The sequence below is a fragment of the Trypanosoma brucei genome, chromosome 11 (genome assembly GCF_000210295.1).
Source record: "Trypanosoma brucei gambiense DAL972 chromosome 11, complete sequence".
NCBI lineage: Eukaryota > Euglenozoa > Kinetoplastea > Trypanosomatida > Trypanosomatidae > Trypanosoma > Trypanosoma brucei.
Genome location: NC_026744.1, coordinates 791651 through 816441, shown reverse-complemented (window position 1 = coordinate 816441; position 24791 = coordinate 791651). Strand labels below are relative to the sequence as shown.

The following is a 24791-nucleotide window of genomic DNA, read 5'->3' as shown; positions in this document are numbered from 1 at the left end:
ATGGGAATGCGCACGTCAAATAGTTTAGTTGGCTAAAGGCATTCATCACTCCGCTCCTCTTACCATCTATTGAGTGGCTTGCAAACGACTCCATAATCCCCTATTTAATAGCCGCTGCTCTGTTATCTCTTTGTATTTTGACCTCCCAACTTGGTGTCTCTGCCGTATTTTCCTTTTTGTTTTTTACTATTTCAATGCTGAGTGCACAGAGAAGCTAAGTGGGGTAGACGTGTACCACCATTACCATCACACGCATGTCGTTGACCTTATTCGTTTTGGTAAAATTCTTCATTTTGTTTTTCTCCTCTAGTACAACTCGCAGAGTTATGCCGTACTTTTATTTATGTTTGTATTTCGCCGTGTCATGTTCTTGCTTACTAATTCAGCTGTTATTACTCATTCTTTCCCTCTTTCTGTTTCACGCAATTTACCCTTATATTCGTTTTTGGGGTAGTTCCAAGGGAGTTCTGTCGGGGGCGTACGTCCGTTTGTTTTGTGTTTGATTGAGAGGAAGGGATAAACGTACAGAAGCCAGCAAAACAAGTAAGAAAGATCAAGGAGTGAAAAAACAAAACAGAGGCGGAGCGAACAAAGGAGTTCCAGTTTGCTCTGAGGAGGCGTTACGCACTCGAAATTGACCCCGCTTCCCACTAAGCGTGGTTGTAAAAGGAAAAAGGTGTTTTATACACAAACTGTACTTTCTACTTTCCCAACGTGTAAGCATCGGAACGGACAGGCACCCACCGGAGCGACAAGATAAGGGGACTAAATAAAAAGTAGAACTGTTGTCGGTGGTAAGGAGGTGCGAGGTTGTATTCCACAGAAATTGGTAAGAGTCATTAATATTTACGCGCGCGAAGCAACAGTCTCTTCTCCTTTGGTTCGCGGATAGTCAAGCACCGGAAGCAGAAGCAAAGAGCAGTCGAGAAGCATAGGGGATGAGTATTGAGGTTCATGTACGCATTCGACCAAACGCCCCCACTAGCGTGTGGTCCAGCGCAGAAACGGTGTTGTATAGTACAAATAACCCTGACGTGCGTTACGTGTACAACAAAGTACACCATGGTGGCACAAGCAACCACACCATCTTTCAAGGTCTGGAGGCTCTAGTACACGCCGGTTTTGGCGGCAAGAATGTCACCGTCATGGCCTATGGTCAAACGGGCAGTGGGAAGACGCACAGTATGAATGGAACTGCCGCGGACCCAGGCATTGTGCCACGAACTGCATTGTTGCTTTTTGAGTTAAAGAAAAATTCCCCTGGAACAGAAATTTTTGTTTACTTCACGGAGATATATAATGAGTCCGTGAAGGACCTGTTAGACCCTCAACGGGGTGACCTTGCGCTTCATGACGCGCCGGACGGAGGGGTTTACTTCGACAAAAAGTCTGTTTTATTGGATTCTCTGGAGGGTTTTACGAAGCTGCAGGGCGCCGCGGAGCGCAACCGCAAGTACGGTGTAACGAACCTCAATGACCACAGTAGTCGCTCGCACATGATTCTCACATTTGAGATTCACAGGTCGAGCCGACAAGTGAGTACAATCAACTTAGTGGATCTTGCCGGTTCTGAATCCGCATCTCGTGCAAACACAGAAGGTATCCTGCTGCGTGAAGGAGGCTTTATCAACAAAAGCTTGCTAACGCTTGGTAATGTGGTGGATGCGATCGTAGACAAGCGTACTTATGTACCCTACCGTGATGCCAAACTTACCCGTATTTTACGGAACTGTCTGGGCGGGTCCGGTATGACCTTCATTCTATGTTGCATTAACCCATCTACGGAAAATTTTGAGCAAACGGTATCTAGTCTGCGCTTTACGCAGCGAGCCATGAAAATCAAAAACGATCCGGTTATGGTACTCAACATGCCACCGCTTTTCGCGCACGAATACAGCATAGGTGCGGAAGAGATTGTCCGAGGGATAGATGAGTTAAGTGATGCCTATTATCAACGTGGACTGCGTGATGCTTATTTGTACGTCGACAAAACTGTCTCGTCTATCGTGGGTAGCTTTAAGGGACAGGTCTCTGAACCCATACGGGCGATGGCGGATGCTCAGCGACTTCTTATTGCGCACGATCATTCTGTGGCTATTGATCAAATCGGTCCGCTTTACAGTCGACTAGAGGAGTTGACACAGCAGCAGCGACAGGACCGCGATATTGAGGAACGGGAGGGCAAGAGGCAACGTCAAATTGAGGATGAGATTGAGTGCCGCCGCAACAAGGTTGCTCGTCTGGAGGCACGTGTGAAGGAGCGCGATGCTGAAGGAGACACCGAATTGGCGAATTGGGAGTATCAACTCTATGAGGCGCGGCAAAGACGAGTAACCCAACTAGAACTGCTTTTGTCTTCAGAGAAAGCAGCGCGGTGCCAGTTACAGTATAAACACGTCATCTGCATAGAGCGCATAGCCGCTCGCTGGGTGCCCATGATCAAGTCTTTAGGACCCGCCACCCCTCCGGTTGCTGACAAGAAGGTGGCTCTCCAGCGGTTGCGTCAGCGCTTGGAGCAAGCGCGGGAGGAGCTTCAAGATCTCACTGTAGCACATGATATGATCAAGGATGATCTGCCGAATGTACAAGCGGCGGCAGAGGGTGCAGGAGGAGGTACTTTAACTCCTACCTCACTCTCCCCACGGCCACAAATGAGTGAAGATGCAATTCCTATAGGTGCTCACATGTCGGATGCACAGATTGAGGAACGGATTCACCAGTTGGAAAGGGAGGAGAAGCTGTTGATGTCGCAAGCCATTCACGTGGCTCGCTGTGAGAGCGCCCGCCGCGTTCGGGAGTCTTTAGCGAGCCCGCGAAGGGAGACTCCTCGCACCAGCCGTTCGGTTGTGCGGTTGCATAGCGCAACGCCATCCCGTCAGGATAAGGATGCCGGGGACATGCGAGGGCAACTGTTGGAAGTACTTGACTCCTCCCCATTAGACATTGCGCATCGTTCGAGGTGCCATGGGAGTCAGGCCCACCAACGTAGTCCCACGCCACGTACTGCCCGTACGGTATTTCCTACCGCCGACGAGGAGTTATGCGATGATGTGAATGTGCCGGTGGGTCCCAAACGTAGCGCCTCACCGCGCACCGAGAATTTGGCCGACGGCATGCGCCGGGCGTTGGGTGTGTTGCGCGATGTGAGGAGCAAACTGTTGCGTCCCGCTTTGGGACGTAATGTTCCGAGTGTTTCTCGTGGGAGTGCGAGGGCTGCTCTAAGGACGTCGTCCCCACTGCCTCAATATGTGCGGTCGGGTTCATTAAGTGGGCGCCGCACGAATTCTTCTCCTCCAATCAATATTGAAGAAAATAACGGTGATGATGAGGCCATGCCTTTTTCGGATGTGTGCAAGCAACGTAATAACGCGAAGATACAGGAACCGGTTATTGGTATTGCCGCACGCAGACGGTTGGAGGGTGCACCCACACGACCTAACGTCGAGCGTGCGTTGTGGCGGTTGTCACTTTCTCCTAGTAGTGAACGCGCCGGGAAGAGTGGGCGTAGCCGCTCTCGCCGTCGTTGATTTCGTTCACGTTGTGAAGTCATGTGAAGGTTTTGCATTGTTGTTTTCCTTTCTGCAGTATTTATCGCCCCAACACCTGCTTGTTTTCTTTTTTTTTTTGTATGTGCGTGTATTTGTAGGAGGGGATACTGCGCGTCTCTTTACAGTACTATTGCGTGTTAGCGCAGTTGTACTGGTGCAACTACCGTGTATCTTTAGTATATATAAGTATATAAATATAAATATATATCATTAACTTCTTTAGACGTGTTAAGGTAATAGGTGACAGAAAACAAAGCAGAGAGGGCGGTTGTGATCATAATGATGGGAATGATGAGCGTTTTGACTATTCGAGTGTTGATGATGATGGTGTTGTTATGAGATTTTTGCGTTTCGTGCGAATATCTTTACCTGCGCAACAGTAAACACTTTTTTCTTATCTTTTTTCTCCTGTTTGGTTATGTTCTCCGTGAAGCGGGAAAGTACAAGTCACTCATTATAAGGATACGCCGCTTGTGGATGGGGTTTGTCCTTCGTCCTTTCAGCGTGACTTTAGTGTTCATTGAACTTTTGTTACGTGCATACTCTCTTTGTTTCTTCATTTGTATGGAAAATCAAGTAGACTAGATCTGTACGTGTGCCATCTTACTTCAATTATTTTTCACATCTCCCCCCAGACTTCACTTTTCTTTACCCACCACCTCATTATTCTTTTTCCCCCCACCTGCTACGCAATTGTTGTTCTTTTTATCTCTGTATATGTCTTGAGTCGACCCCTGCTGTTCTTTTTGTTTCGTTTTAGAGGCGTGTTATGAAGGGTGGAAAGAGGGAAGAAATAAAGAAACTAATATGATGTTGTGGCGGTGGGAGGTTTCAAAATACCTTTCGTTATCGTGCGGACACATTTGTGCGATCGAAATGACAACCCGAAACGGGGGGGGGGAGACAAGGTGAAAAAAAAGTTGTAGAGAAGAAACAGCAGATGAAAAAAGGCAAATGTGGTGAAGGGCGACAAAAAAGGCGATGAGGAGTTCTCTTTTTTTTTTTTTTTACTTTCCCACTGTTTGGCTGAAATGGTGGGAACGAGTATGGTAGGAGCGGCAGAGGGTACCTTGCTGCAATCCAATAAGCCGCTTCCTCTCCCTTTTCCCAAATTGTTGTTTCTTTTTCACTGCCTTTGCCACTACCGCAGCCGTCTTTCTCCCCACCCCGCCGTGGCACTTGGTGTGTTTCCTTTAGTTCATCCCATTTTAGGGCCTTTTCACCCATTTTCTTCCCAACTTGACCATCGTTCCTTCCCTTTTCTTTGTTATATATATCAAAACAGTAAGTCATACCAATCACCAAGTACCCGTCAGTCTGGCTACCACCACGCGGGCGAGCAGGCTGAAAAACGAAAGAGGCGGCTAACAGAAGAGCAGAGAGTGAGAAAATAAAACAAAAACAACAACAACAATAGTTATTAGCGGGAGCGACAGAGTGCCGCTGTGGGTGGTTCCCGTGAGGAAAGGACAGTGGGACTTGTGTTCCTTGAGGTGTGCTGCTGTCGTAAGCAGCTAAATTTGTGCCGATTTGTGCGTGTGCCGTTGGGGGAAGGGGATTATTAAACGGGAAGAGTAAATTAGCACTGCCCTCTAATTACCATCGTTGCGATTCCCACTTGCTGGTTCGCTTATTAACATCGTACTGCACGTAGGTTTTTGCTGCCTTGGGGAAACTATGGAACCCGGAACGGAGGACATTGTGGTAACAACTGTAGAACGTCTAGTGGCAACTGTAGGTATCTCGGCTGACTGTCGTATCGAATGTCATGCCTCCGATGGGGATAAGGATGTTAAGTCAAAACTTTGCTTCGGCACACGCATAGTGGGCGTGGATGGTCATATGGTAACGGATAGCGGTGAATTGCGGGAGCTTCTGCATTCACGGAGGGGGAATACAGTACTGATTGCATTCGAGAGGGTTGACTGCTACGGTGAGAGGGTTGAATTGAGGGGTAGTGTGGAGTGTAATGGTGTGTCCAGTAGCGTTGCTCCACAGAATCTAACTGAGACACAGCGGAATCGAGTCGCCAATGGCAAGCGACAGAGCGATGTGGAGAAGCCATCAAGTTTGGTGTCTTCTGCGTCGTCCTCACCGGCGGAATCCGTTTCTGCCGCCATCTCATTTCCGAGTGTGGCGAAGAGATGCAGTGACGAAGTTGAAGTGGGGCATGACGAAGGCGGCTCCCAGTTGGCTTTCTCATTCAGTAATTTTTCTCTACCAGAGCTAAGCGGTAAAGTCAACCAAATTCCTGGAAAGGAAGCCGGGTCGATTACCGAGGGCCTGACGCCATCACTTTTGGAGTTTGAGCAACTAAAAGTTTTGGGAAGGGGATCCGACATGAACTCCGCGAATGGGGTGACTTCGTCGAGCCACCGTCCCGCATCTTCTTCACGTACCATTCGACGAAGTTTAGCCGCTGCTCTCGATGGCGTTGAAATAGGTTCGTGCATTATTTGTGTTTACCAAGATGTGAATCCAATTGCTGAGCTGGAGTTCACTGCAGCAAAGATGGGAGCTAGCGTTCTGACAGTTGATCTCGGCGCGAAGCTTCGCCGGAGAACAAGACCGGAGGAGTTTGGAGAGCAGTTCGTATCCGCCATGACGGAGGGTAAATGGTTCGTCATGGTGAACGCTCACAAGTCCATATCCACTTGTGGCGTACTTGAGGATCTGATGAGGGAAGCAAGGGCGCGCAACTTTGAGGGGTTTAACCCGAAGGCGAGGGTCATTATATGCTTAGAACCACACCCACACTTCCCACGGTTTCTCATAAACCACGCTCGGGTGGTGAAGGTCCGGTCGTCCCTCTCCACATCGTTAACAGTGCTTTCACACACTATGACAGCTTCCATGACGCGGGATCGTGTCGTTACTGGGGGCTCCTTTTGTACCATTGGTGAAACCTCTGAGAACCGAGATGATCCGGGACGCCAAGGCAGGGGCAAACGGCGTGTGCGAATTAATGCTGCAGTGGATGTAGTGGAGATCGCCCCTCGTGAAGTGATCGAGACACAACTGGTGAGGGAGGAACATTTATCGGATGGCCGTTTGGCCCTCTGCGCCACTTTCTCGGGTGTACCAGGTGATAGGTTTCTATGCGTAGACGTGGCTGGTGAGGACGGGCGTTTTGCCGTGGGCTCCTCCATGGGAAATGTGTACTTTGTGGACCGATTTGGTAAGTCTCTGTTGCAAACCCACGTCCATGACAGTTCCATTTGGGATCTCAGTTCCCACGACAAGTTTCATTTCGCCACTGCCTGTGAAGACGGCACGTGTGTTGAGTGGGCCTTCGATTTGGACTGCGGAGAGGACGTCGTGCTAACACCATCTTACACGGCTTCACTTGGTAATGATGCCTACTGTCTGTCGTACGTAAAAAGCCTCGGTTCGCAATATCCATTTTTACTACTCGGGGGGCTGCGACATGAGTTGCTTCTTCTCCGCGGCGGTGGGAATACTTCCATGCGGATTTCCATCCCCGCTAATGCACAAGTTGTGGATGCTTTTGGGAATGAACCCGTTGCACTCGTAGGAGGTAGTGATGGGACGGTGATGGCTGTTAATGTGGATGTGGGTTTGTCTGTCGTACAGTTTGCCGCGCACACACGCAAGCTTCCAGCCCTGACGGTGCGGAACAGCAATAACTTTTTCACCGGTTCGTTTGATAGTACTATCCTGTCCTGGGATTACCGCACACCAAAACCAGTTGCTGGTATTGCACCGAACAGCACGTCCACTGCGGATATAACACATACATTGAAGCTTAGAGGATACGTAACTGGTTTGCATGTAAACGATATGTACATGGCCGGTAGTGTGGGCGAGAATTTATATCTCTGGGATGTGAGGAAGCTGGGCGAAGTGTTGGGTGGCCATGTGCAAGCGTGGAAGGGACTTTCGCGTGGCATTCGCGTGGATTCTGTGGAGCGGCGGATTATAACGGCTTCACAGGACGGCGTTGCGCGGGTGTGGACTTTCGTGTAGCGCAGGGCAATGCGCCCTCCCATTGTTTTTTTTTCTTTATAACTTTTTTGTCTTCGTTTTCTTTTTTCTCTCTCCCTATTTTCCATCTTTGCTTTTTTCCCCCCCTTCCCTTTTGTGTGGTATGTTCATTAATAACTCGGTCATTGTCGTGGACGGAGGCAGTGCCACATTCGGCCCACACCATTTGCCCACTTCGCTTTTTCGCCCCTGTTTTCACCCATTCCCTTCCCTCTTCTTCCCATCCGGTTCTCTCTCTCTTCGCTCGCTTTTATCTTTTGTTTTTTTTATCATTTCCCTCACCGGTTTCCTTGTTTTCTTACGCATCTGTTCCTTTTTTTCCTTTTTGCTCTAGCTCTTTCCACTTTCCAAAGCATGTAATTCAACTGGGTTCTTTTCGTTTTTTTTTACTCCTTCCCCATCTAACCCTGTCGCTCTTAACTTGCATGCAAGGTTGTGCTTCCCCACTCAAATTTTCTTCACTAAATTTGGCTTCTACGTCCTACCTATTGTTTCACTATCTTGTTTTCCTTTGTTGTTTTTTGTTGCTTTTGCTTTTGCTTTTGCTTTATGCTTTTGTCTTTTGTTATTCAACTTTTTCATCTTTTTGCGTTTCTCACATTTTAATTCATCGTCAACAGATGCCTGCAATGGTAACAAGAGGTGAAGGAGAGAGAGGAAGGACGTATAAGCGGAGAAAAATGTGTGATGCGAGATAAATGGAGGAGATGAATGAGAAAAGAATAAAACGGAGCCAAATCAAAAAGAAAGAACAGCAACAACAGTAACAATACCTTGGAAAAAAAAAAGAAAACTGTAACAACAACAACGCCAGTATCAACAAGAAACGGTTTTTTTTTTGCAGTTGATTTATTTTTTATTTTTTTAAATTTTCCCTGCGCTGTGACTGTTAAGATTATAATGATTGAAGGAGGGGAACTTAACGTGAGGAATTGGGATCGATGGGTATTTAGTAGTGTGTTGGTGTTTTTTTTAATTTTTGTTTTATGTTACGTGTCAATGAGCCGTTGAAAGGAGTAGATGAATAAATCAAAGTATCACGTTTATTATATGAATATTTATACTTATATCTACATTTATTTATATTTATTTACTTACTCATTTTTTTTTTTTTGGCGTTTTTGGTTGCGTGTGTACGCTTTTTTTTTTTCCGGATGGGTGTGAGGGAAGGTCCATGAGGTAAAAGAAAACTAAATGTTTGATTGGGTGCGGGCGAGGTTTTTTTTTGTTTTGTTTTGTTTGGAGGAAAACAAAGAAAAAGAAGAGAAGTGATGGGACGAGAAAAAGTAAAAGAAAAAAAAGCGGCAAGTGGTGTGGAAGAGGGACGTGTGTGACCAAATTTGTGTGACCCCTTTGAAATCTCTTTTTTTTTCTTTATTATTATTATTATTACTTTTATTGTTATTGATGTTGTTTTTCTTTCGTTATTTTTACCCTCTTTTTTTTTTTACCTTAATGATGTATGCGCAGAAGGAAGTCAAAGAGTGCGCTTTTGTTTTCTTTTGTTTTTTTTTTGCTGTCACGATTTTTTTTTTTGTGCACATCACTTACCCTTTTCTCATTTTTTCCCTTTTTCCGTTTTCATGATTTTCTTTCGTTTTGTTTTGTTTTTCTTTTATTTTCGATTATGTCGCGGATGTGATGTGTGAAATGAGCGCGACGTATAGTCCGCTTCTTTTCTTCATTACCGAGTAGCTCATTTTTATGTCTTTTTTTTCTGTTTTACTTATATCTATATCTATATATCTATATCTATATATATATATATATTTATACACCACTTTATTATTATTATAATTATAATAGTTGTAATAATTATTATAATTACAGTTATTATTATTATTACTATTATCATCATCATTTTTATTAGTTCAATCGCTTTTAGTCTCTCCCACGGATTCCCCGTTCCTTTTTTAAAAAAAATTATTTTTCCCTCCAATCGTCACACTTTTAAGTAGTGAATGGAGGGAAAAGGGTAAAGGGAGAATTCCGGAGTGATATAAGGAACGAAGAAAAAAAGTAAAAGAAACGGGGGGAAAAAAATAAAGAAATCAAAAAACAACAACAAAGAAACGAGTGAACAAGTGGATGAGTAAATGAGTGAAAAAGTGTAAAGGAGTTGTTATTTAAATTAATTAAAACAAAAGTGATGTGATACTTCAATTGTGTGAAGTGTGGCTGTGTATATAAACTTTCCTTTTAAATACTTTTAAAACTATTTTGCTGCTGTATGATAGTGGTGATGTGTGTCTGTGTTTCTGTGGAGAAAGCGAATACGTTGACGTGTATGTTTACATTTATATATGCATCCATGCACATATATACACACATATATATATACCTGCGTGGCTACGTGTGTTTGTGTTTGTAGAAGGAAGTTAAAAGTGTAGGGGCACAAAAAAGTTCATTTATTTATTTAATTATCTTTGAACGTGTTTGAGACACTGCAAAGAGGGAGGGAGTAGTGGGTAGTGTTGGCGAATGCGAGGCCCTGTGAAAAAAAGAGAAGAAAAGTTAAATATGATAAATATAATAATAATGTGCGCAGACACACACACACACGCACGCACATATATATTTATTTATATATGAATGGATATGCTTGTCTCTGGGGAGGTGGTGGAGAAATTAACTTCATGAACGGGGAGATGATTGAGCGATGGGTATAATTAACGATGTGTCGCGACATTATATACATATACATATATATATGTATATGTTATATATGTGTGTATTGCTTTTGGTTTTTGATTTTTCTTTTGAGGAAAAGAATAAATAAAGTAGTGGGAAACGTTGAAGAGAGGGAAATAAATACTCACAGGACACGCGCATATCCGCACACTTATACAAAATAGGTGGTTCTTTTTTTTTTTTTTGTTTTTCTCTTTCCAGTTATTTCTCCCCCCCCCCCATACAATAAAGGTGTGAATCATATAAAAGAAAGAAAGATGTGAAATAAAACGAAACAAAACGGCGCCAACATGTTATTTTGTTTTTAAATATAAAAGAGGAGAAAAGGAGAAAAAGGGAGAGAGAGAGTGTGTGTGACGGAAGGAAGGAAGGAAGGCGTGTAAATAAAGTCACGTAAATGATACCTCTAGCGGACACATGTATAGAGGCAAATTTTGTAGAATTCAGCCTTTCCGTCAAAAGCAGGAAGAAAAGAAGAAATAAAATTAAAACGGTGAGATCAAACAGTAAAAAAAAAGGAAGATAGAAAGAAGAAACAAATAATGATAATTCTTTTTTTTTTTTGTAAAGACAGAAGATCAGGAATTACAAATTGATAAAGTACAAGTATGAGGGTTTGGAGGGGCGACGCGCTTATTTTCCTTTTTTTTTTTGGTTCAAAAAAGTTCAAAGCAACCGCCGGTACGTCAGTTGAAGTGAGTTATTATTATTATTATTATTGTTTTTGTGTTATTTTTGTTTTGATTAGGGGGAACCCTCTCCATTTAAGTTCTTAAAGGGTTGCTCATGGCATTTTTAAAAAATTTTATTTAATTTGTAGATGTACATATATGTTTGAAAAGTATGTAGACATATACGTATAAAATATTTATTTATTTTCCCCAGATCTTTTTACCACCTATCTGTAACATCTTTCTTCTTTTTTCCCCCTTTTTATACCTTCTCAAACAAATCTCCTTTCTTCAGTAAATGGCGGTAACTGTACGGGTGTTTTTATATTTATTTATTTATTTCCTTTTTTTTTCTTTTGTCATTGTGCGTATGTATCGCGAAAAGGACAAGAAGGAGGAGGAGGAAAAGATGCGGTAATAAATGAGATATGAGACAAAATATTACGATCTTTAAAAAAAAAAGAGATAAAAGGAGGATAAATAATATACATTAAATCATATAATATAAAGAAAGGTAACCACAGCACTTTGATATCAAAGGGGTCGCCCCGTAAGGAATGGGGCGTCCTTAATGCATAAATAATAATAATAATAATAATAATAATAATAATAATGGTGTAAGGAAGGTCGAAAGTAGCAATGCGTGATATCAAAAATAAATAAATAAGAAGAAAAAAAGTAGCTATTGTTATGTTTCTGAACTATTTTGCTTTGTTTTGTTTTTTTAATTTTTTTATTTTAATGAATAAATAAATTGATAATTAAATGATTAATTTATTCATTATTTTTAAAGCACACCTTTTTCTCTTTCTCTTCTTCTGTTGTTGTGGTGTTCACCGCAGTACACTCTCCCAAGTGAATATATGATGTGAATTTTTTTTTTAATCGTGATATGTCAAACCCGCATTGTGCTCTCATTCGCTTATTTATTTATCTGTGTTTTTTTTCTATCTTTTAATTCCACTTTTGTATTTACTTGTGCTTGTTTTTTTTTTAATTATTTGGGTGTGTGTGTTTGTGTTTGTGTTTGTGATCGTGCCTCGACAAGAAGAAAGAGAAAAGAAAGAATAATTAGATTAACATGCAACAGTAACAGCAACTAAAAGGGAAGAAAACTAAACTGTTATTTTTGGTGTTTGTTTATGTGAGTGTTTCATGAGCACGTTCACTGTGTGTAAATGCTTATATATATACATACATATATATGATTTCTTATGCTTACATGTACAGCTTTTTTTTTTTTTAAGTTGTGTCTGTCTGTATGTTTTTTTTTTTCCTGTGGTCTTTCTTTCTATCTATTTTTCGATCTGTTTCGTTGTCTTTGTGTGTGTGTGTGTGTGTGTGTGTGTTTGTGTGTGGGTAAATTTTCCTTTATTTTTTCCCTGCACAAAAAAAAAAAATACTTTTTCTTTACTTTACCTGCGGAGTCTGGCCTCTTCCATCCGCCTTCAAGACGTTTTCTTTTTGTATTCGGGTTTTGATCAGTATTTTCTCCTTTCCTTTCCTTTTCTTTTCTTTCTTTCTTTCTATTTTATTTTATTTTGTTGTGTTGTGTTGTGTTGTGTTTCCTTTTTCCCGCCCTTTTCCACACACGTGTGCAAATAAAAAAAAGGGGGGGAGGGAAGAAATTAAAAAATCAGACTAATGACTGGTAAGGAAGGGAGGGGAGGGAGGGGGGTAAGTGGTCTTATTACATCTTTTCTTTTCTTTCTTGTTATTATTATTATTATTAATATTGGTGGTGTTTAACACTGTTGTAAATATTCAAAATTTTTTTTAAAAAAAAAAATTGATATTAACCAATTACAATCATGTTTAGATATCCAGGGGCTGTTGATCGCTCCGGTGCCATCGTCAGTCAAGTCAGCTGCAAAACTGCGCACTTTCTGGCGAGAAAACAACTTACAAAGAAGAATTAAAATAAACAAAAATAAAATATTGGGCAAAGTATGATGGGATTTTATATGAAAGTGGGTGAAACAAAGCAAATAAAAGGAAGGGGAGAGGGTTTAAAAAAAAAAAGGAAGAAACGACAACACTAATAAGCCAAGACGAAGGCGATCAGTACAGTTTTTTTTTTTAAAAAAAAGAAAAGAAAACAAGAACATGAAAAAAAAATATGGGAACACAAGAAAAATAAATGCTACAACCAATGAAGAAAAGAAAAATAACAACTGAAAGAATAGTTGCTACTTTTTATATCCCTGAATTAGTGGTTTCTCCCCCCTTACCTTATTATTATTATTACCATCACTATTATCATTACTGTTATCATTTTTACCACCCTTGCAATCACTACTATCACCATTTTATTATTATGTGTTAGACATTTTTTTTTTGTTGTTGTCGTTTCTCACCTACTTGGTCACTTTCAGTTTTTTTTTTTTCGTATCTTCTTCTTCTTTCTGCGTCACCCACGTGGCTGACGGTTTCGTACCACTTCAAAATTACTTCTTTTCCTCTTTCTTTTTTCCTTCAAATGATTGTTCTATGTATTTTCTCAACGCAGTTCTATTTGTGTATGGTCTTCCGCTCCAAATTCTCCTAGCTCTCTATCTTTCTTTATTTTTATCTTTTTAAATCTCTTTCTATATATCTTCCCCTTACACGAAAGGAAACGCGCATACACCATAAATATAACTGTACATATATATATATATATATATATATAATTATATATTGTATTGTATATTATAATTACTTGCATTTGAGAGATCTCACTGACATAATGAGTACTGAGCCAACCCCTCGTGTTATTGTTTTTGATCTTGATGGCACATTGTGGAGGCCTGAGATGTATGAACTTTGGGGTGGTGGCGCTCCCTTTATGCTGTCGAAAGATAATTCAAGCATTGCTATTGATAAAAAAGGGACGGAAGTGCGTCTTATTGGTCAAACGCGGGAGTTGCTGCAAATGCTGAGCACAACTGAGGAATGGCGGAATACCCATTTGGCGATATCTTCTACTTGTGATGAGCCGCGATGGGCGATGGAACTGCTGCAATTGTTTCGGTTCAGAGACAAGAGAGGAAATGATGTGCCAATGCTTTCTCTGTTTGGTGATTTAGTGGAAATATATAAGGCAAACAAGAAAAATCAGCACCGTACTATTCTTAAGAAAGTGAAAGAGCACGATCCGACTGTAAGGGGTGATTTTTCTGACTTTATTTTCTTTGATAATCAGCAGGACAACATCGGTCACGTCTCGAGCATCGGCGTTACGAGCATTTACTGCCCGAATGGAATGGTGGGTGGAGTCTTTGAGCGAGGGCTTAAAGAGTGGAGAGATAAGGAAAAAAAACGCACTTTGTAAGATATACTGAATTGCAAGGTGCGGATGAAGAGGGTTTGAACCCCAGGGGAAATGTTCACATGTCTGTTTTGTAGTGTTTTTCGTCTTGTTTCGTCTCATTTCCTCATAGGCATACATGAAATTATATGCATATATATATATATAATCTCCATTTCTTTCGTGTTTGCGCGGCCTGTCTTCAGGTATTACCACCTAAAGGTTTTTTGTCCTGCTATCATATGGGTTGGTAAAGGACTGAAGCAGATCCTTCAATACGGTTTGTCTTTTTTTTTTTTAATGTGAAATTTTTCTTTCTGTTTTTTTTTTACTTTTGCATTCACATATGGGTTAAGACCGTCGGTGAATAAGAGGGATTCGCATCGGTGAGGTAAAAATTGTGTGTGTGTGTGTGTAACGTTATTTCTACCAAACAATGAGTGTGTGGGTTTTGTCACGTACGGGCATAAGGAATCGCATCCATGTGCTCTGGGAGTAGCGTCTTATACATGATATCCGGCTAAAACAGACTAAGAAGAAAAGAAGAATCATATGTAGTAACCAAAAGTCTGTTCGAACTTTTCTGTTTTGCGAACTCCCTCTTTTCCATTCATATCCCATCCCATCCCTTTTATTTTATTTCTTCTATGCTGTTTCTTTTTTTTTTTTTTTTAATATTTTTATTTTCGTTGGATTCATTGAGTGTAAGTGTGTGTGTTTGAAGTGTGGTTTGCCAAGTAGTTAAGTTTGAGAGAAGGATAGTGCGGTGTTGTGTCCGCTTTACCGTACAACTTGGCCTGGGAGTTCATAGTACATATCATTGTCGAGAAATCCTGCTTCAGCAACCATTCATTTGTACATAAGCTTGAATAAGAGAGTCAGATTCGGCACCGAACACAACTGAAAAAAGGGTCAGGGGTGGGTGTGGTTGGTTTTAGTTGATAAAGATCAGAAAAGAAAAAAAAAGAAAATAAGGAGAGAAATACGGCAAAGTGCGAATAAGCAGAAAAGATGGGAAAGATTCTCCTTTGTGTACAGAGTAAGGTGCGCGATGTGAATAACATCCTAACAATACACAACGTTCATCCACAGGTACGAGCAGATGTTATGCGACGACTGGCCACCCTCATTTATCAAGTGCAGGAGCATCTCGACACACAACGACCGGCGTATGACGAAGCCCCCGAAGAGATTTGCGGTGTGTTTGTGCGTGAGATAGTGCAAAATGTTATCAACAGCGCCATTCCGTTAGTAGAACTCAGTACAGAAGGGAGGCGAAGGGTCTTATTAGAAGAACGTATAAAGGAATTAGAGGCTGAACTCAAGCGCAGGGAACAAGAACGGAGCGAGGCGGAGGAGATGCTTGGACGGTTCCGCACGGTACATGATGAAATGCTGCACAGTTACTTCCGTGAAGTGCTCATTCTGAGGCATCAGTTGCACGATTGCGTGACTGTGATGCAACGAACACGCTGGGGGCGGATGATCACACTTCAATGCGTTCCGGCAGAGTTGCTAAACATGGCGGCGCGTGGTGCATCGCGGCCGGTGTCAGGTGTAGTTCGTACCGTTGAAGCCCCTTCCAAATCTAAAATGGAGGAATGCGGTGAAGTTTTACCATCAGGGTCATCGTCATTCTCGGGTGAGGAAAGTGGCACTTCCGGGCCGCTGGGAATGGAGGATACACATCCGGGCCCTGGTTCAATTTGGAGTGGCAGCAGTCCACGGCAGGAGGCTTCGCACGCGGATGGTGAAGGTTTAGAGCGGCGAGCTTCTGTTGTTTCAGCCCGTTTCACGCAGTTCCGGAGATCAACGGGAGGCAAGGCAGGTGATACAGCGCCAGCAACCCCTGTTTCACTTTCGGCGCGAAGTGCACGTTTCGGAGGCGACAGGGAAGGGATAAAACTGTTGACACGCCGTACCGTATCTGTGGCCACACAAACTGCAGAGTCTGTGTGGGGTGATCCAGTTAATGCAATATTTGATTACGAGCAGTATGTACGAGCCCTGACGATGGAGGGATTGCTTGGCGATGAGGGGAAGAAACTAGCGGACACTATCAGCTCTCCTGGTTTATCAGATGAGGCAGCAAGAAAAGCGCTAGCTGAATTTTTGGCTCGTCGAGCTTTAGGAGGAATGCTTGACAAGGGGGACGGTTGCCGCACTGGATTGTTGTCTATGCTAGATCAATGCAGTGCATCAGTCATAACGGCTCAGATCCCCACCATAGTGAGTCATGCACAGGTGCTTCTGAGGGAGCGTTTGGACGAGCTTCGACACAGTGTACAGATGCTGCGTTGCCAATACAACGACGATATGAACGCCCTACGGAAGGCATTTGAAATTATCCAGGGACGTGTGAATAGCCTTCTCGGGTTCCTAGAAACTTATGCGGCTGAGGTTCGGCTCATCACTGACTTTATGGAGGACCCGGTCAAGCATCTCAAAGGCAAGCATGGAGAAAAGGGACATGTGATGGACCCACGTAGTCGCCGCGTGGTTGCTAGCTATTTTATTGATTCCGATAAAGGGGATCCATCCACCGCTGCGGAAGGCGGTGGTGTAGTTTCAGACGACAAAGTGGATGTATTTAGTGTCAACAGCCGCTCAGGGCGCCGACGCGAGTTCAACTACTGGGCGAAAAACGAGGTAGTGTTGGGGGCGAAGGATGCTTTTGCTAGGTTGCAAGCTGCATCGTACAGTGCGGTAAAGCGGCTTTTCAAAGGTGGAAAAATGTACTTGGGTCAGGGTGTTGGCCGTCGAGGTATGCGGGGTTTATGTTTTGGTGAAGGGGGTGAGGAAGGAGCCGGCTACATGAATGGTACCAAACAGTATGATAGTGAATTAGGCGCTTCACCGTCGGCTGACGAAGAAGACGAGTTCTTAGCATCTCTGACGCGAGAGGAATTGCTGAAGTTGTTAGTGCAGCGAAGACTGCGGCGTGTGGCACTACGGGCCCGCCTCTCGAATTGCATGAAACGGCTTTCGTCTTGCAGCCGCGAGGGCGGGGAGGTAGACGCGCTTCAGGATATACTCGACGAGGCACGGTACCGCGAAGACGAAGTGAGAAGTACAACGAGTACTATAAATAAGATCTTGGCTCTTATTGGCGTAACCAACGATGAATCGGATGGTGAAATGGCCTACTTCAAGAAGGACCTTCTCTTTTCACCATACTTGGTGAACCCCGCTGGTTGTATTGGCGGCGATGGTCAGGAATTGGTGTTTGTTCAAGTGCCGGTGAGTGCACAGCATGCGCGATCTGTGTATGATTCACTCATGAACAACTGCACGGGTTACATTGTATTCAATGAAGAAGTTATACCAATTGCTCAGCCGCTGCTGACAGGCAGCGATTACACCACATTTAATGGAAACGGCCGTCGACCCCTGCGTCCCCGGTTCCTTTTCACTGGTTCTGTGGTGGACTACACACGCAGTGTGCAGCTTGGTCGACCACTTGTTGGCACCGATGAACCCCGTAACGTTTGTTGGGATCTGGAGAATACTCAAGTTCCTTACACGTGTACCCGTGTACCAACCCCTGAGAGTAAGAAAAGTGTTCATTACTCAACTCTTACAATACCACAACTGTACCAACCACCAGCAGAAGCGTACAGGCCACTTCCACTTGTACACCACCCTAACCGAAGTGGTAATGAGTTGGTTGAGGAGGAGTCGGTAACGCAAGAGGTGCACCCGCCGCGAGTCGTGCAAGACATAAAAGTGAGGAATATGAAATTTCGACCACCACCGGAACGTGATCTCCTCCCAAAGACCGGCATCAATTCGCCACCAAAAGCTCGACTATTTTATCCCGAAGTACATCAACCTACCGCGGAAACAAAGGAGCTGTTTGCTGTGGAGTCACTTACCTTAAAGCACGAGCGTAGAGGCATATTTGATGATGAGAAAATGCTTAAACCGAAATCACGAATATTATCTGTAATTTCAGGTGAGGAACGCTGTGCGCGTGTGCGGGATTTGTCGTCGAAGTTAAAGGGGTACGGTAAAACCTCCGGGAGCTCTATTACACAATGCTCTGCAAAGATTCCTTCTGAAAACTTCTTGAGGTACCGTCTTCCATGCCTCACTCAGTCAGAAGTTTCTTCAGGTAAATGACAGTTGGGGGGGGGGAGGCGGAGGGGTGCGCGCGTAAAAAAAAACAACAACATATGTATAGATTCTTGTCTTCCTCTTTGTTTTCCTATTTTTTTTTTTTTATTCACCCGTTGGTGCACCAACGTTATAGGTATTCTTGGGGTGTTTGTCCAGGTGGTTAAGCATCAACGGTAGTGCACCGGTGACGCAAATTCCCTTTACTATCACCTTTTTGTGAAATATGACCCCCTGTTGGTGCAGTAGTGGGGAGGCGTTTTTGTTTTTTCAACTTACTCCACGCTGTAATTGCCGCAGATGTAGCTTTATTTCACCGCCACATTTATTTTCTTTTTGCGACAAAAAGTAGATGTGTACTTTCATACCCCGGTACGAGTTTGGTGACTGTAACTGCTGCGGGACCTTTCTTGTATCGTTAAGTCAAAGTGAGCCAAAAATGTACGTGTTGGGGAAAGAGATGTTTGTTGTTGTTGTTGCAGTGGGTTGAACTGCTATTTCCTTCTTTATTTTGCTCCTTGTGTGTGTGTGTGTGTGTGGCTTTTTGTTTTGCTTTGTGCATTCGTTTTCAGTGTTCACTGTTTCTTGTGGCCGACTTCAGTTTGAGGACTTGTAGAACCGCCTGCACCGTTGTTATGTCCCGTGTTATTTGTTCACTTACACCCCTCTTCGCACCATGATCGCTCACTCCATTATTCTAATGCTCTTTTTTTTTGTTTTCATTCAGCTCTTTCTCAAATAGGTGAGAAGGCGTGTTGCCCAGTCACAATTAAAAGGAACGGGGGAGGAGCGCAATTGCTTATTGCTAGTGTTGTTTGAAGGTAAATAAAGGCCAAAAGCTCAATAAATCAAAAGGAGTTGTTAGTCGGTCGAACGACTATTTCTAGTATCGGCGAGTTCATTTACTAAAACCTTTTCACACGGAAGGAGGTAGCGAAGGGGACAAATGCTTACGACTGGACCGTTGAGTATTCTTCGAGCGGAGCGCCTCTGTAAAATATATTTCTACAGTGGTTTTGCGGGGTTGCCATTGTTGTGGTTCACGACGTGGCTTTTCTTTCGCCACCACGCCCAGCACAGCGAGGCAATACGTTGGTACACCAACAATTCGCTGCGACTGTCTGTCGTGGGTGGACTTGTGGTGTTGCTTTGGTATGTTGTGGCGCTTATTGTGTTGCCTGTGACGAGTCCCCTCTTCGCTCTTCCACCTTCACAAAAAGGCGAATGGCGTCCCGGTTTCTTTACAGAATTGGTAGATGAATGATATTGCAGTGAATAAACAGATACTCCGGCTTTTGGGTGCGCGCGCGTTTTGCTGTGCTGCCCTTAACATGCCTATTTATTTTTTAATTTTTTGATTGTTGTTGTTGTTGTTGTTGCGAGTTTTGCTTGTACTACTGCTGTTACTGTTGTCATAAGTAAAGCATTTCCCTTCTTTATTATGTTAATGTCAGAAACTCTGCTACTCGATGCTTCCCTGTTTTAATACGATCTGCAGCTTTCTTATTTAAATCCCTTTTTTCTCTTTTTTCTCTTTCTTTCCCCCTCCTTTATCTCAACCTCAACATTTCAACACGACGAAACCCAACTGAAAAGTGGTTTCTTTTCCCTCCTTCGGTTTTCATTTTCTTTTTTCTTTTTGTATTGGAAGACAACTTTGTGTATACTTTCTCACCGTTTTTGTGTTGTTGCTGTATTGCGTGACACTTCTCTTTGGGGTAAAGGGGAAAAAACGAGATTATTTTATATTTTATCTTATTGTGTCAACAACAGCCACAACAACAGAAATACACCTGTTTTCAAAAGCAAAAAGAAAAAAAAAAGGACTGCACTTACTTGAGAGCAAACCCGAAAGGGAAGGAAACACAGTAGGAGGAAAAAAGATACAAATATTTTAATAAAAGGGAATATTTAATAGTGGTTACAAAAGGGGAAGGTGAGGAAAGAGGGAAAGCACTTGTGCCAATCCCCGTCGTTCTTCTGCTAAGGTCATATAAGGATATATATATATATATATTATTTAAACGCATAGCATTTGTTACATTGCAGTGACTAAATTCGGTTGCGACATTCGTAGCGGTAGAGGATACGAGTGAAAGGCATTTCTCTGTCTCTCTTCCTCCCTTCTGGACCACCATAGGGACCATTGCCATAGAGTAAGTTCAACATATAACAGTTTGAACATATATTTCATACAAAATTTTTTTTTTGCTTCCATCGCTTCACCTTTATCAAGGCAAAAGCAACAGCAACGATAATCTACCCAGAGGGGCGTGTCATCAGCCACATTACACAGATTTTGTTGTTTGTTAGCTGCCGGTGGAAAAAAAAGGGGGGTAAGGGTAAGGAAGGTGGATAAGATATTTGAATACACTTCCCCATATATTCACTTCCCTTCTTCAACTATCTGCCGGTTCGTTTTCCTCTCGTTGATTTTGAGGGAGATAAAAATTTGAATTTCAGGAGGGAAAGAAACCAGGGGCTTTTCAGCCTTCAATCGAAAGAATATTTTTTTTTGTTGAGTTTTCGTTTTTTTTTTACTTTTTCTAAATCGACGGTGTGGTTGGGTTTGTTTGTGCCCCCGTTGATTTTTGGTGGTGCTTGTTTACCCATAAAGCGAAACATTCGTCTTTCTTCCATTATTAAAGGGTGTATCTGCGGCAAAATCAGCAAAACAGCGCACAAGTTGCTTTTTTGTGCGTGTACGCGCATTGCTGAGGGGGGGGGCGATACTGTAACTTCGCTCGTTATTATCGCGAAAGTCTTGACTAAGCGCCCTTTGTTTGTTTGTTTGTTTGTTTTTCTTCCGCTGGTACCCGACGCTTTGCGGCGAAATGTGGCAGCCACGTCACGGACACGGCAGTCAACCGGCTCCGTCACCCTGTTCCTTCACCACAGAGGGATGCACCGTTGGGTCGTCCACTGATGTGAGCCCACGGACAGCAGAGGATCGGTTTATTGGCGTAGCCGACTACAAGGAATTCCTGCGTGATCCGCTCGCCGTGCTGCAGCACAATTCCAAAGATCTTACGGAGGCGCGCTATCGGCGGACGCTGGAATCCTGTATGGGGCTAACGGGGACTGGCCACATGCTTTCTCACGGTGGGGACTACTTTCGGTTAACGCGTTCTCGTGAAGGTGATCCCGATGGTTCTTTTTCCCCAGCGCATGGTATTGTAGACTCAACTCTTACCCTATCGTCACAGCCGTTTTCTCTGACGTCTGCGCTAATTTCGGCACCATCGTCACCGCCAAGTCGAGGAAGGCATCCTCCCATTTTGCAGGAGCGTGAACGATGTTTCGTGGATTCAGAGGGTATGCGTCAACGGTCGGAAACCTCAAGAATGTCTCTCACCCGCCACTCATCGTTGATGGGTTCACCTTCCAGCACTCCAACGAGGAGGTTTGGTGGAGTGATGAGTTCCAATGCGGGATTTGCACCGGCCCCGCTGATGGGTGTGTTGCCCGCTGATCACCGAGAAGGATGTCATACACCTGTTCGCCCGCCGCGGGAAAGCGCTGTGACACCTGCAACTGTTCCCGTACGCGGGATGGGTTATTTGCATTCAACAACCCATTGTTCTACGTTTTCTGTTGGAAGTACAATCTCGGTGCCACCCATGGAGGGACCTCATTCTCCTATTGTGCACCGCGAGAGCCGGAGCGCCACCCCACGAGCTTCCTCATTGTGCGGTGATGCGCATCGGATGACTCCCGTCACGGCTCTGCGCACTCCTGTCCTCGGTCCCCGGCAGTCAGTCGCGGATCCGCCGGTACTCCGTACGCCCGTTGTACATGAAAGTGACCTCGCCTGCACACCCGCCTTCAGTGCGCAGATGAGTGGTTTCGGGGCGTCGGTGAAAGGCAGTCCGCTACTCCGACGAGGCGCATTGTACTCGCAGCATCCGACCCCACGGCGGCAGGTGGAAACATATGAGAAAGTCCTTGATGCTCATGGCCTTCCGTCGTGTGATTCGCAAGGACATTCCAACTTTAGTCCACTGTGTTGGGGATATGCGGGCGCCGTAATTGCGCTGCAGAACAGGGTTTACGTCTGGCATGGACCTGATAGGACACAACTAATTTTTGAGGCTCCACAGACGTGCGGTGTGGTGAGTGCGGTTGCCTCGTCACGACAGGCGACCGACAGTGGGGACGTGTACGTAGCATACGGAATGGAAAATGGTTGGATAGTGGTGAGCTGCTGCCCTGTTTGGGGGGATGTCGCGCCACTTCCGCGTTGTGGAAGTGGGGAGGGACCGGGCAGGCGAGGGGATGTAATGTTTGCTCGGGCAGTGCAAGTAGTTATCAGGGATCACACAAGTCACGTGAGCACGTTGCAGGTTGTTGGGCATACACTGTACGCGGGGTCCATGGGCGGCACGCTAACCCTTCATAACCTTTGCGATTGGTCGGTGGAGTGGTGCACTGCCCTGCATCTTCCCCCTGGGAGTGGTTCGTGGAAACCTCAGTGTGTTGTGAATGTAGGAGCGCCAATTTACAGGTTAGAGGTTACTCCAGATGAAGAGCACATTGCTGTTGGGACAAATAACAGTCTTCTTCTGTACCAAACGAGCCGTATGGGGCCTGATGACCGCTCAAAGCGACGAACGATTTGGGCGAACGCCCCTCATCCAGTGCGAGCATTCTGTTGGTGGGGTTTTCCATTCAGCGATTTCAGCAGCGTGGCATCAGATGGGCATCGCGGCAAGCACGGAAGTTTTTTTCAATCTGTCCTTCTCTACGGCGGTGGCGCAGACGGATCTGTTCTGTCTGTTTATTCAGTGGGCAGCCGATCGGAGAAGGCAGCGCACCCCCTCGCCGCTCCAATCCTTGGCATTGTCAGCAGTGAAACGTCCGATGAGATATTAATATCTCTTGCCCCTGCAGGTTCCGGTCAAAACACAGTCGTGGCTCTACGACAATCACCAGCGAATGGTGGGCATCTTGGCACGGCAGAGAATGATGGTGATGGCTCAGGTTTTGTTGCTAGTGGTGTGTGGGATACGCCTGACAACTCCAGTGATGAGGAAGATACGCGGTATGTGACATATGTTGATCGTCATCACCCGTTTGGTGGCGTTGGTGCTAACGGCGGTACAACCAATAATACCACTGCCACTAGTGGAAGCAACTACAGCGCAAGCAACACCACTGCTAGTGTCACTCCCAATACCGTTACCAGTCGAGTTGATGGTTTCCCACCTCTTCCAACTGTCGGGCAATCCCGTGCCCCCGTGAAGGTCGCGGAATTGCTCCAAATGTATCAATTAAAAGAAGACGGTGAAGTGCTGGAACGGCTGAGTGGTTATGGTGGCCTGCGAGATGGTCCTATTTATTTGGCGCTTTCCCCCGATAACACCCAGTTGGCAACGGCAGGGCCTGAATCAATGATACGAATGTGGCGTGCCTTTCAAACCAAAGCGCCGTCTCATGTGGACCCGTGCCAGTTTCGCTGAGTGACCACATATTGTGCCGCCTTCACCCCTCAATGAGTCTGATGTACCAATGTGAGTATTTGCTTCATGGTGCATTTCTCTCACGATTGGTGCATACGCGCACATGTTTGTCACCTTTTTTTTCATCATCGCCTTTGGGTATCTCTTTCTTCTTATATATATATTTGTACATATGCATGGGGGAGGGAGTGGGTGAAAAGAATTTAAAAAATAAAGAAAGCTTGTTTGTGTTGCATTGCGTGAACTGAACGAGATGACAGTTTTATTTCTAAGCCACCGACTGTACCGTCACCGGTTAAATAGAGGTGACAGGTGAAGTGGGAAGTGGATGAAAATAATTATCACCACTGTTATTATTATTATGATTATTACTTTATTGTTACACCTCTGCCGCTTCCAGGTGCTTATGCGATGTGCCGCAGCTCCTTACCGCGGTATTTTGGTGCAGTAAAATAGTTGGGACGGAGAAAAGGGGGGAAGGGAAAAATAACATGTATTCCAAAACTCGTGCGAGTAACTTCAAGAGTGTTGATGCTTACCGAATAGAAATGTAGGTGTGTGTGTGTGTGTTTGTTTGTTTGTGTGTTTGCATTTCTCTTTTTTTTTTTTAAAAGTTCTTTCTCTCTTCAGGCTTTAATTATTTGTGTGCGGCCTTTTAACTTTTTTTTCTTTCCATTTTTATTTAATCCCTCGCCCATCCAGTCTTTCCTTATTTTTACCCTTACAACTCACCGCAGCGGTGGACAAACAGAACAACGACAAAAAAAAAAGAAAAACAATGCCCGAGTTGGGAGAAGTAAATAAATAGTGGCAGCGTTATGAAGATCCGCTGCTTCATCCATTCCATGTGGCAAATTTCTTCTCTACTTCATTTTCATTATTGTTATTATTATCATAGAGTCAGTGAGCGATGCTCTTTTTTTTTTTTCTATTCTTCTTTTCTTCTTTTCGTTGCTTTTTTTTTGTTTTTCCTCGTTCTGTTATTATTATTATTATTGTGAAGGCTCCGTGT

The 24791-nt window shown here is 44.1% G+C and overlaps 8 protein-coding genes across 8 annotated transcripts; all 8 read left to right on the top strand.

Moving 5' to 3' along the window:
- Positions 1-938: 938 nt before the first annotated feature.
- Positions 939-3527, top strand: TbgDal_XI3200 (kinesin, putative; the record flags this gene model as incomplete). Its single annotated transcript, XM_011781165.1, has 1 exon — positions 939-3527. The coding sequence occupies one exon, from the start codon at positions 939-941 to the stop codon at positions 3525-3527; it is 2589 nt and encodes an 862-aa protein (XP_011779467.1).
- Positions 3528-4579: 1052 nt separating this feature from the next.
- TbgDal_XI3190 (T. brucei spp.-specific protein) lies at positions 4580-4942 on the top strand (the record flags this gene model as incomplete). Its single annotated transcript, XM_011781164.1, has 1 exon — positions 4580-4942. One exon carries the CDS (start codon positions 4580-4582, stop codon positions 4940-4942), a length of 363 nt encoding a protein of 120 aa, XP_011779466.1.
- Positions 4943-5225: 283 nt separating this feature from the next.
- TbgDal_XI3180 (hypothetical protein, conserved) lies at positions 5226-7535 on the top strand (the record flags this gene model as incomplete). The annotated part of the gene is made up of 1 exon (XM_011781163.1): positions 5226-7535. One exon carries the CDS (start codon positions 5226-5228, stop codon positions 7533-7535), a length of 2310 nt encoding a protein of 769 aa, XP_011779465.1.
- A 4535-nt stretch (positions 7536-12070) lies between these two features.
- TbgDal_XI3170 (hypothetical protein, conserved) lies at positions 12071-12520 on the top strand (the record flags this gene model as incomplete). The annotated part of the gene is made up of 1 exon (XM_011781162.1): positions 12071-12520. One exon carries the CDS (start codon positions 12071-12073, stop codon positions 12518-12520), a length of 450 nt encoding a protein of 149 aa, XP_011779464.1.
- Positions 12521-13643: 1123 nt separating this feature from the next.
- Positions 13644-14228, top strand: TbgDal_XI3160 (hypothetical protein, conserved; the record flags this gene model as incomplete). The annotated part of the gene is made up of 1 exon (XM_011781161.1): positions 13644-14228. The coding sequence occupies one exon, from the start codon at positions 13644-13646 to the stop codon at positions 14226-14228; it is 585 nt and encodes a 194-aa protein (XP_011779463.1).
- Positions 14229-15215: 987 nt separating this feature from the next.
- On the top strand, positions 15216-18326 carry TbgDal_XI3150 (hypothetical protein, conserved; the record flags this gene model as incomplete). Its single annotated transcript, XM_011781160.1, has 1 exon — positions 15216-18326. The coding sequence occupies one exon, from the start codon at positions 15216-15218 to the stop codon at positions 18324-18326; it is 3111 nt and encodes a 1036-aa protein (XP_011779462.1).
- Positions 18327-19266: 940 nt separating this feature from the next.
- On the top strand, positions 19267-19584 carry TbgDal_XI3140 (hypothetical protein, unlikely; the record flags this gene model as incomplete). Its single annotated transcript, XM_011781159.1, has 1 exon — positions 19267-19584. The coding sequence occupies one exon, from the start codon at positions 19267-19269 to the stop codon at positions 19582-19584; it is 318 nt and encodes a 105-aa protein (XP_011779461.1).
- Positions 19585-21154: 1570 nt separating this feature from the next.
- On the top strand, positions 21155-23779 carry TbgDal_XI3130 (hypothetical protein, conserved; the record flags this gene model as incomplete). Its single annotated transcript, XM_011781158.1, has 1 exon — positions 21155-23779. The coding sequence occupies one exon, from the start codon at positions 21155-21157 to the stop codon at positions 23777-23779; it is 2625 nt and encodes an 874-aa protein (XP_011779460.1).
- Between the last annotated feature and the right edge of the window lie 1012 nt (positions 23780-24791).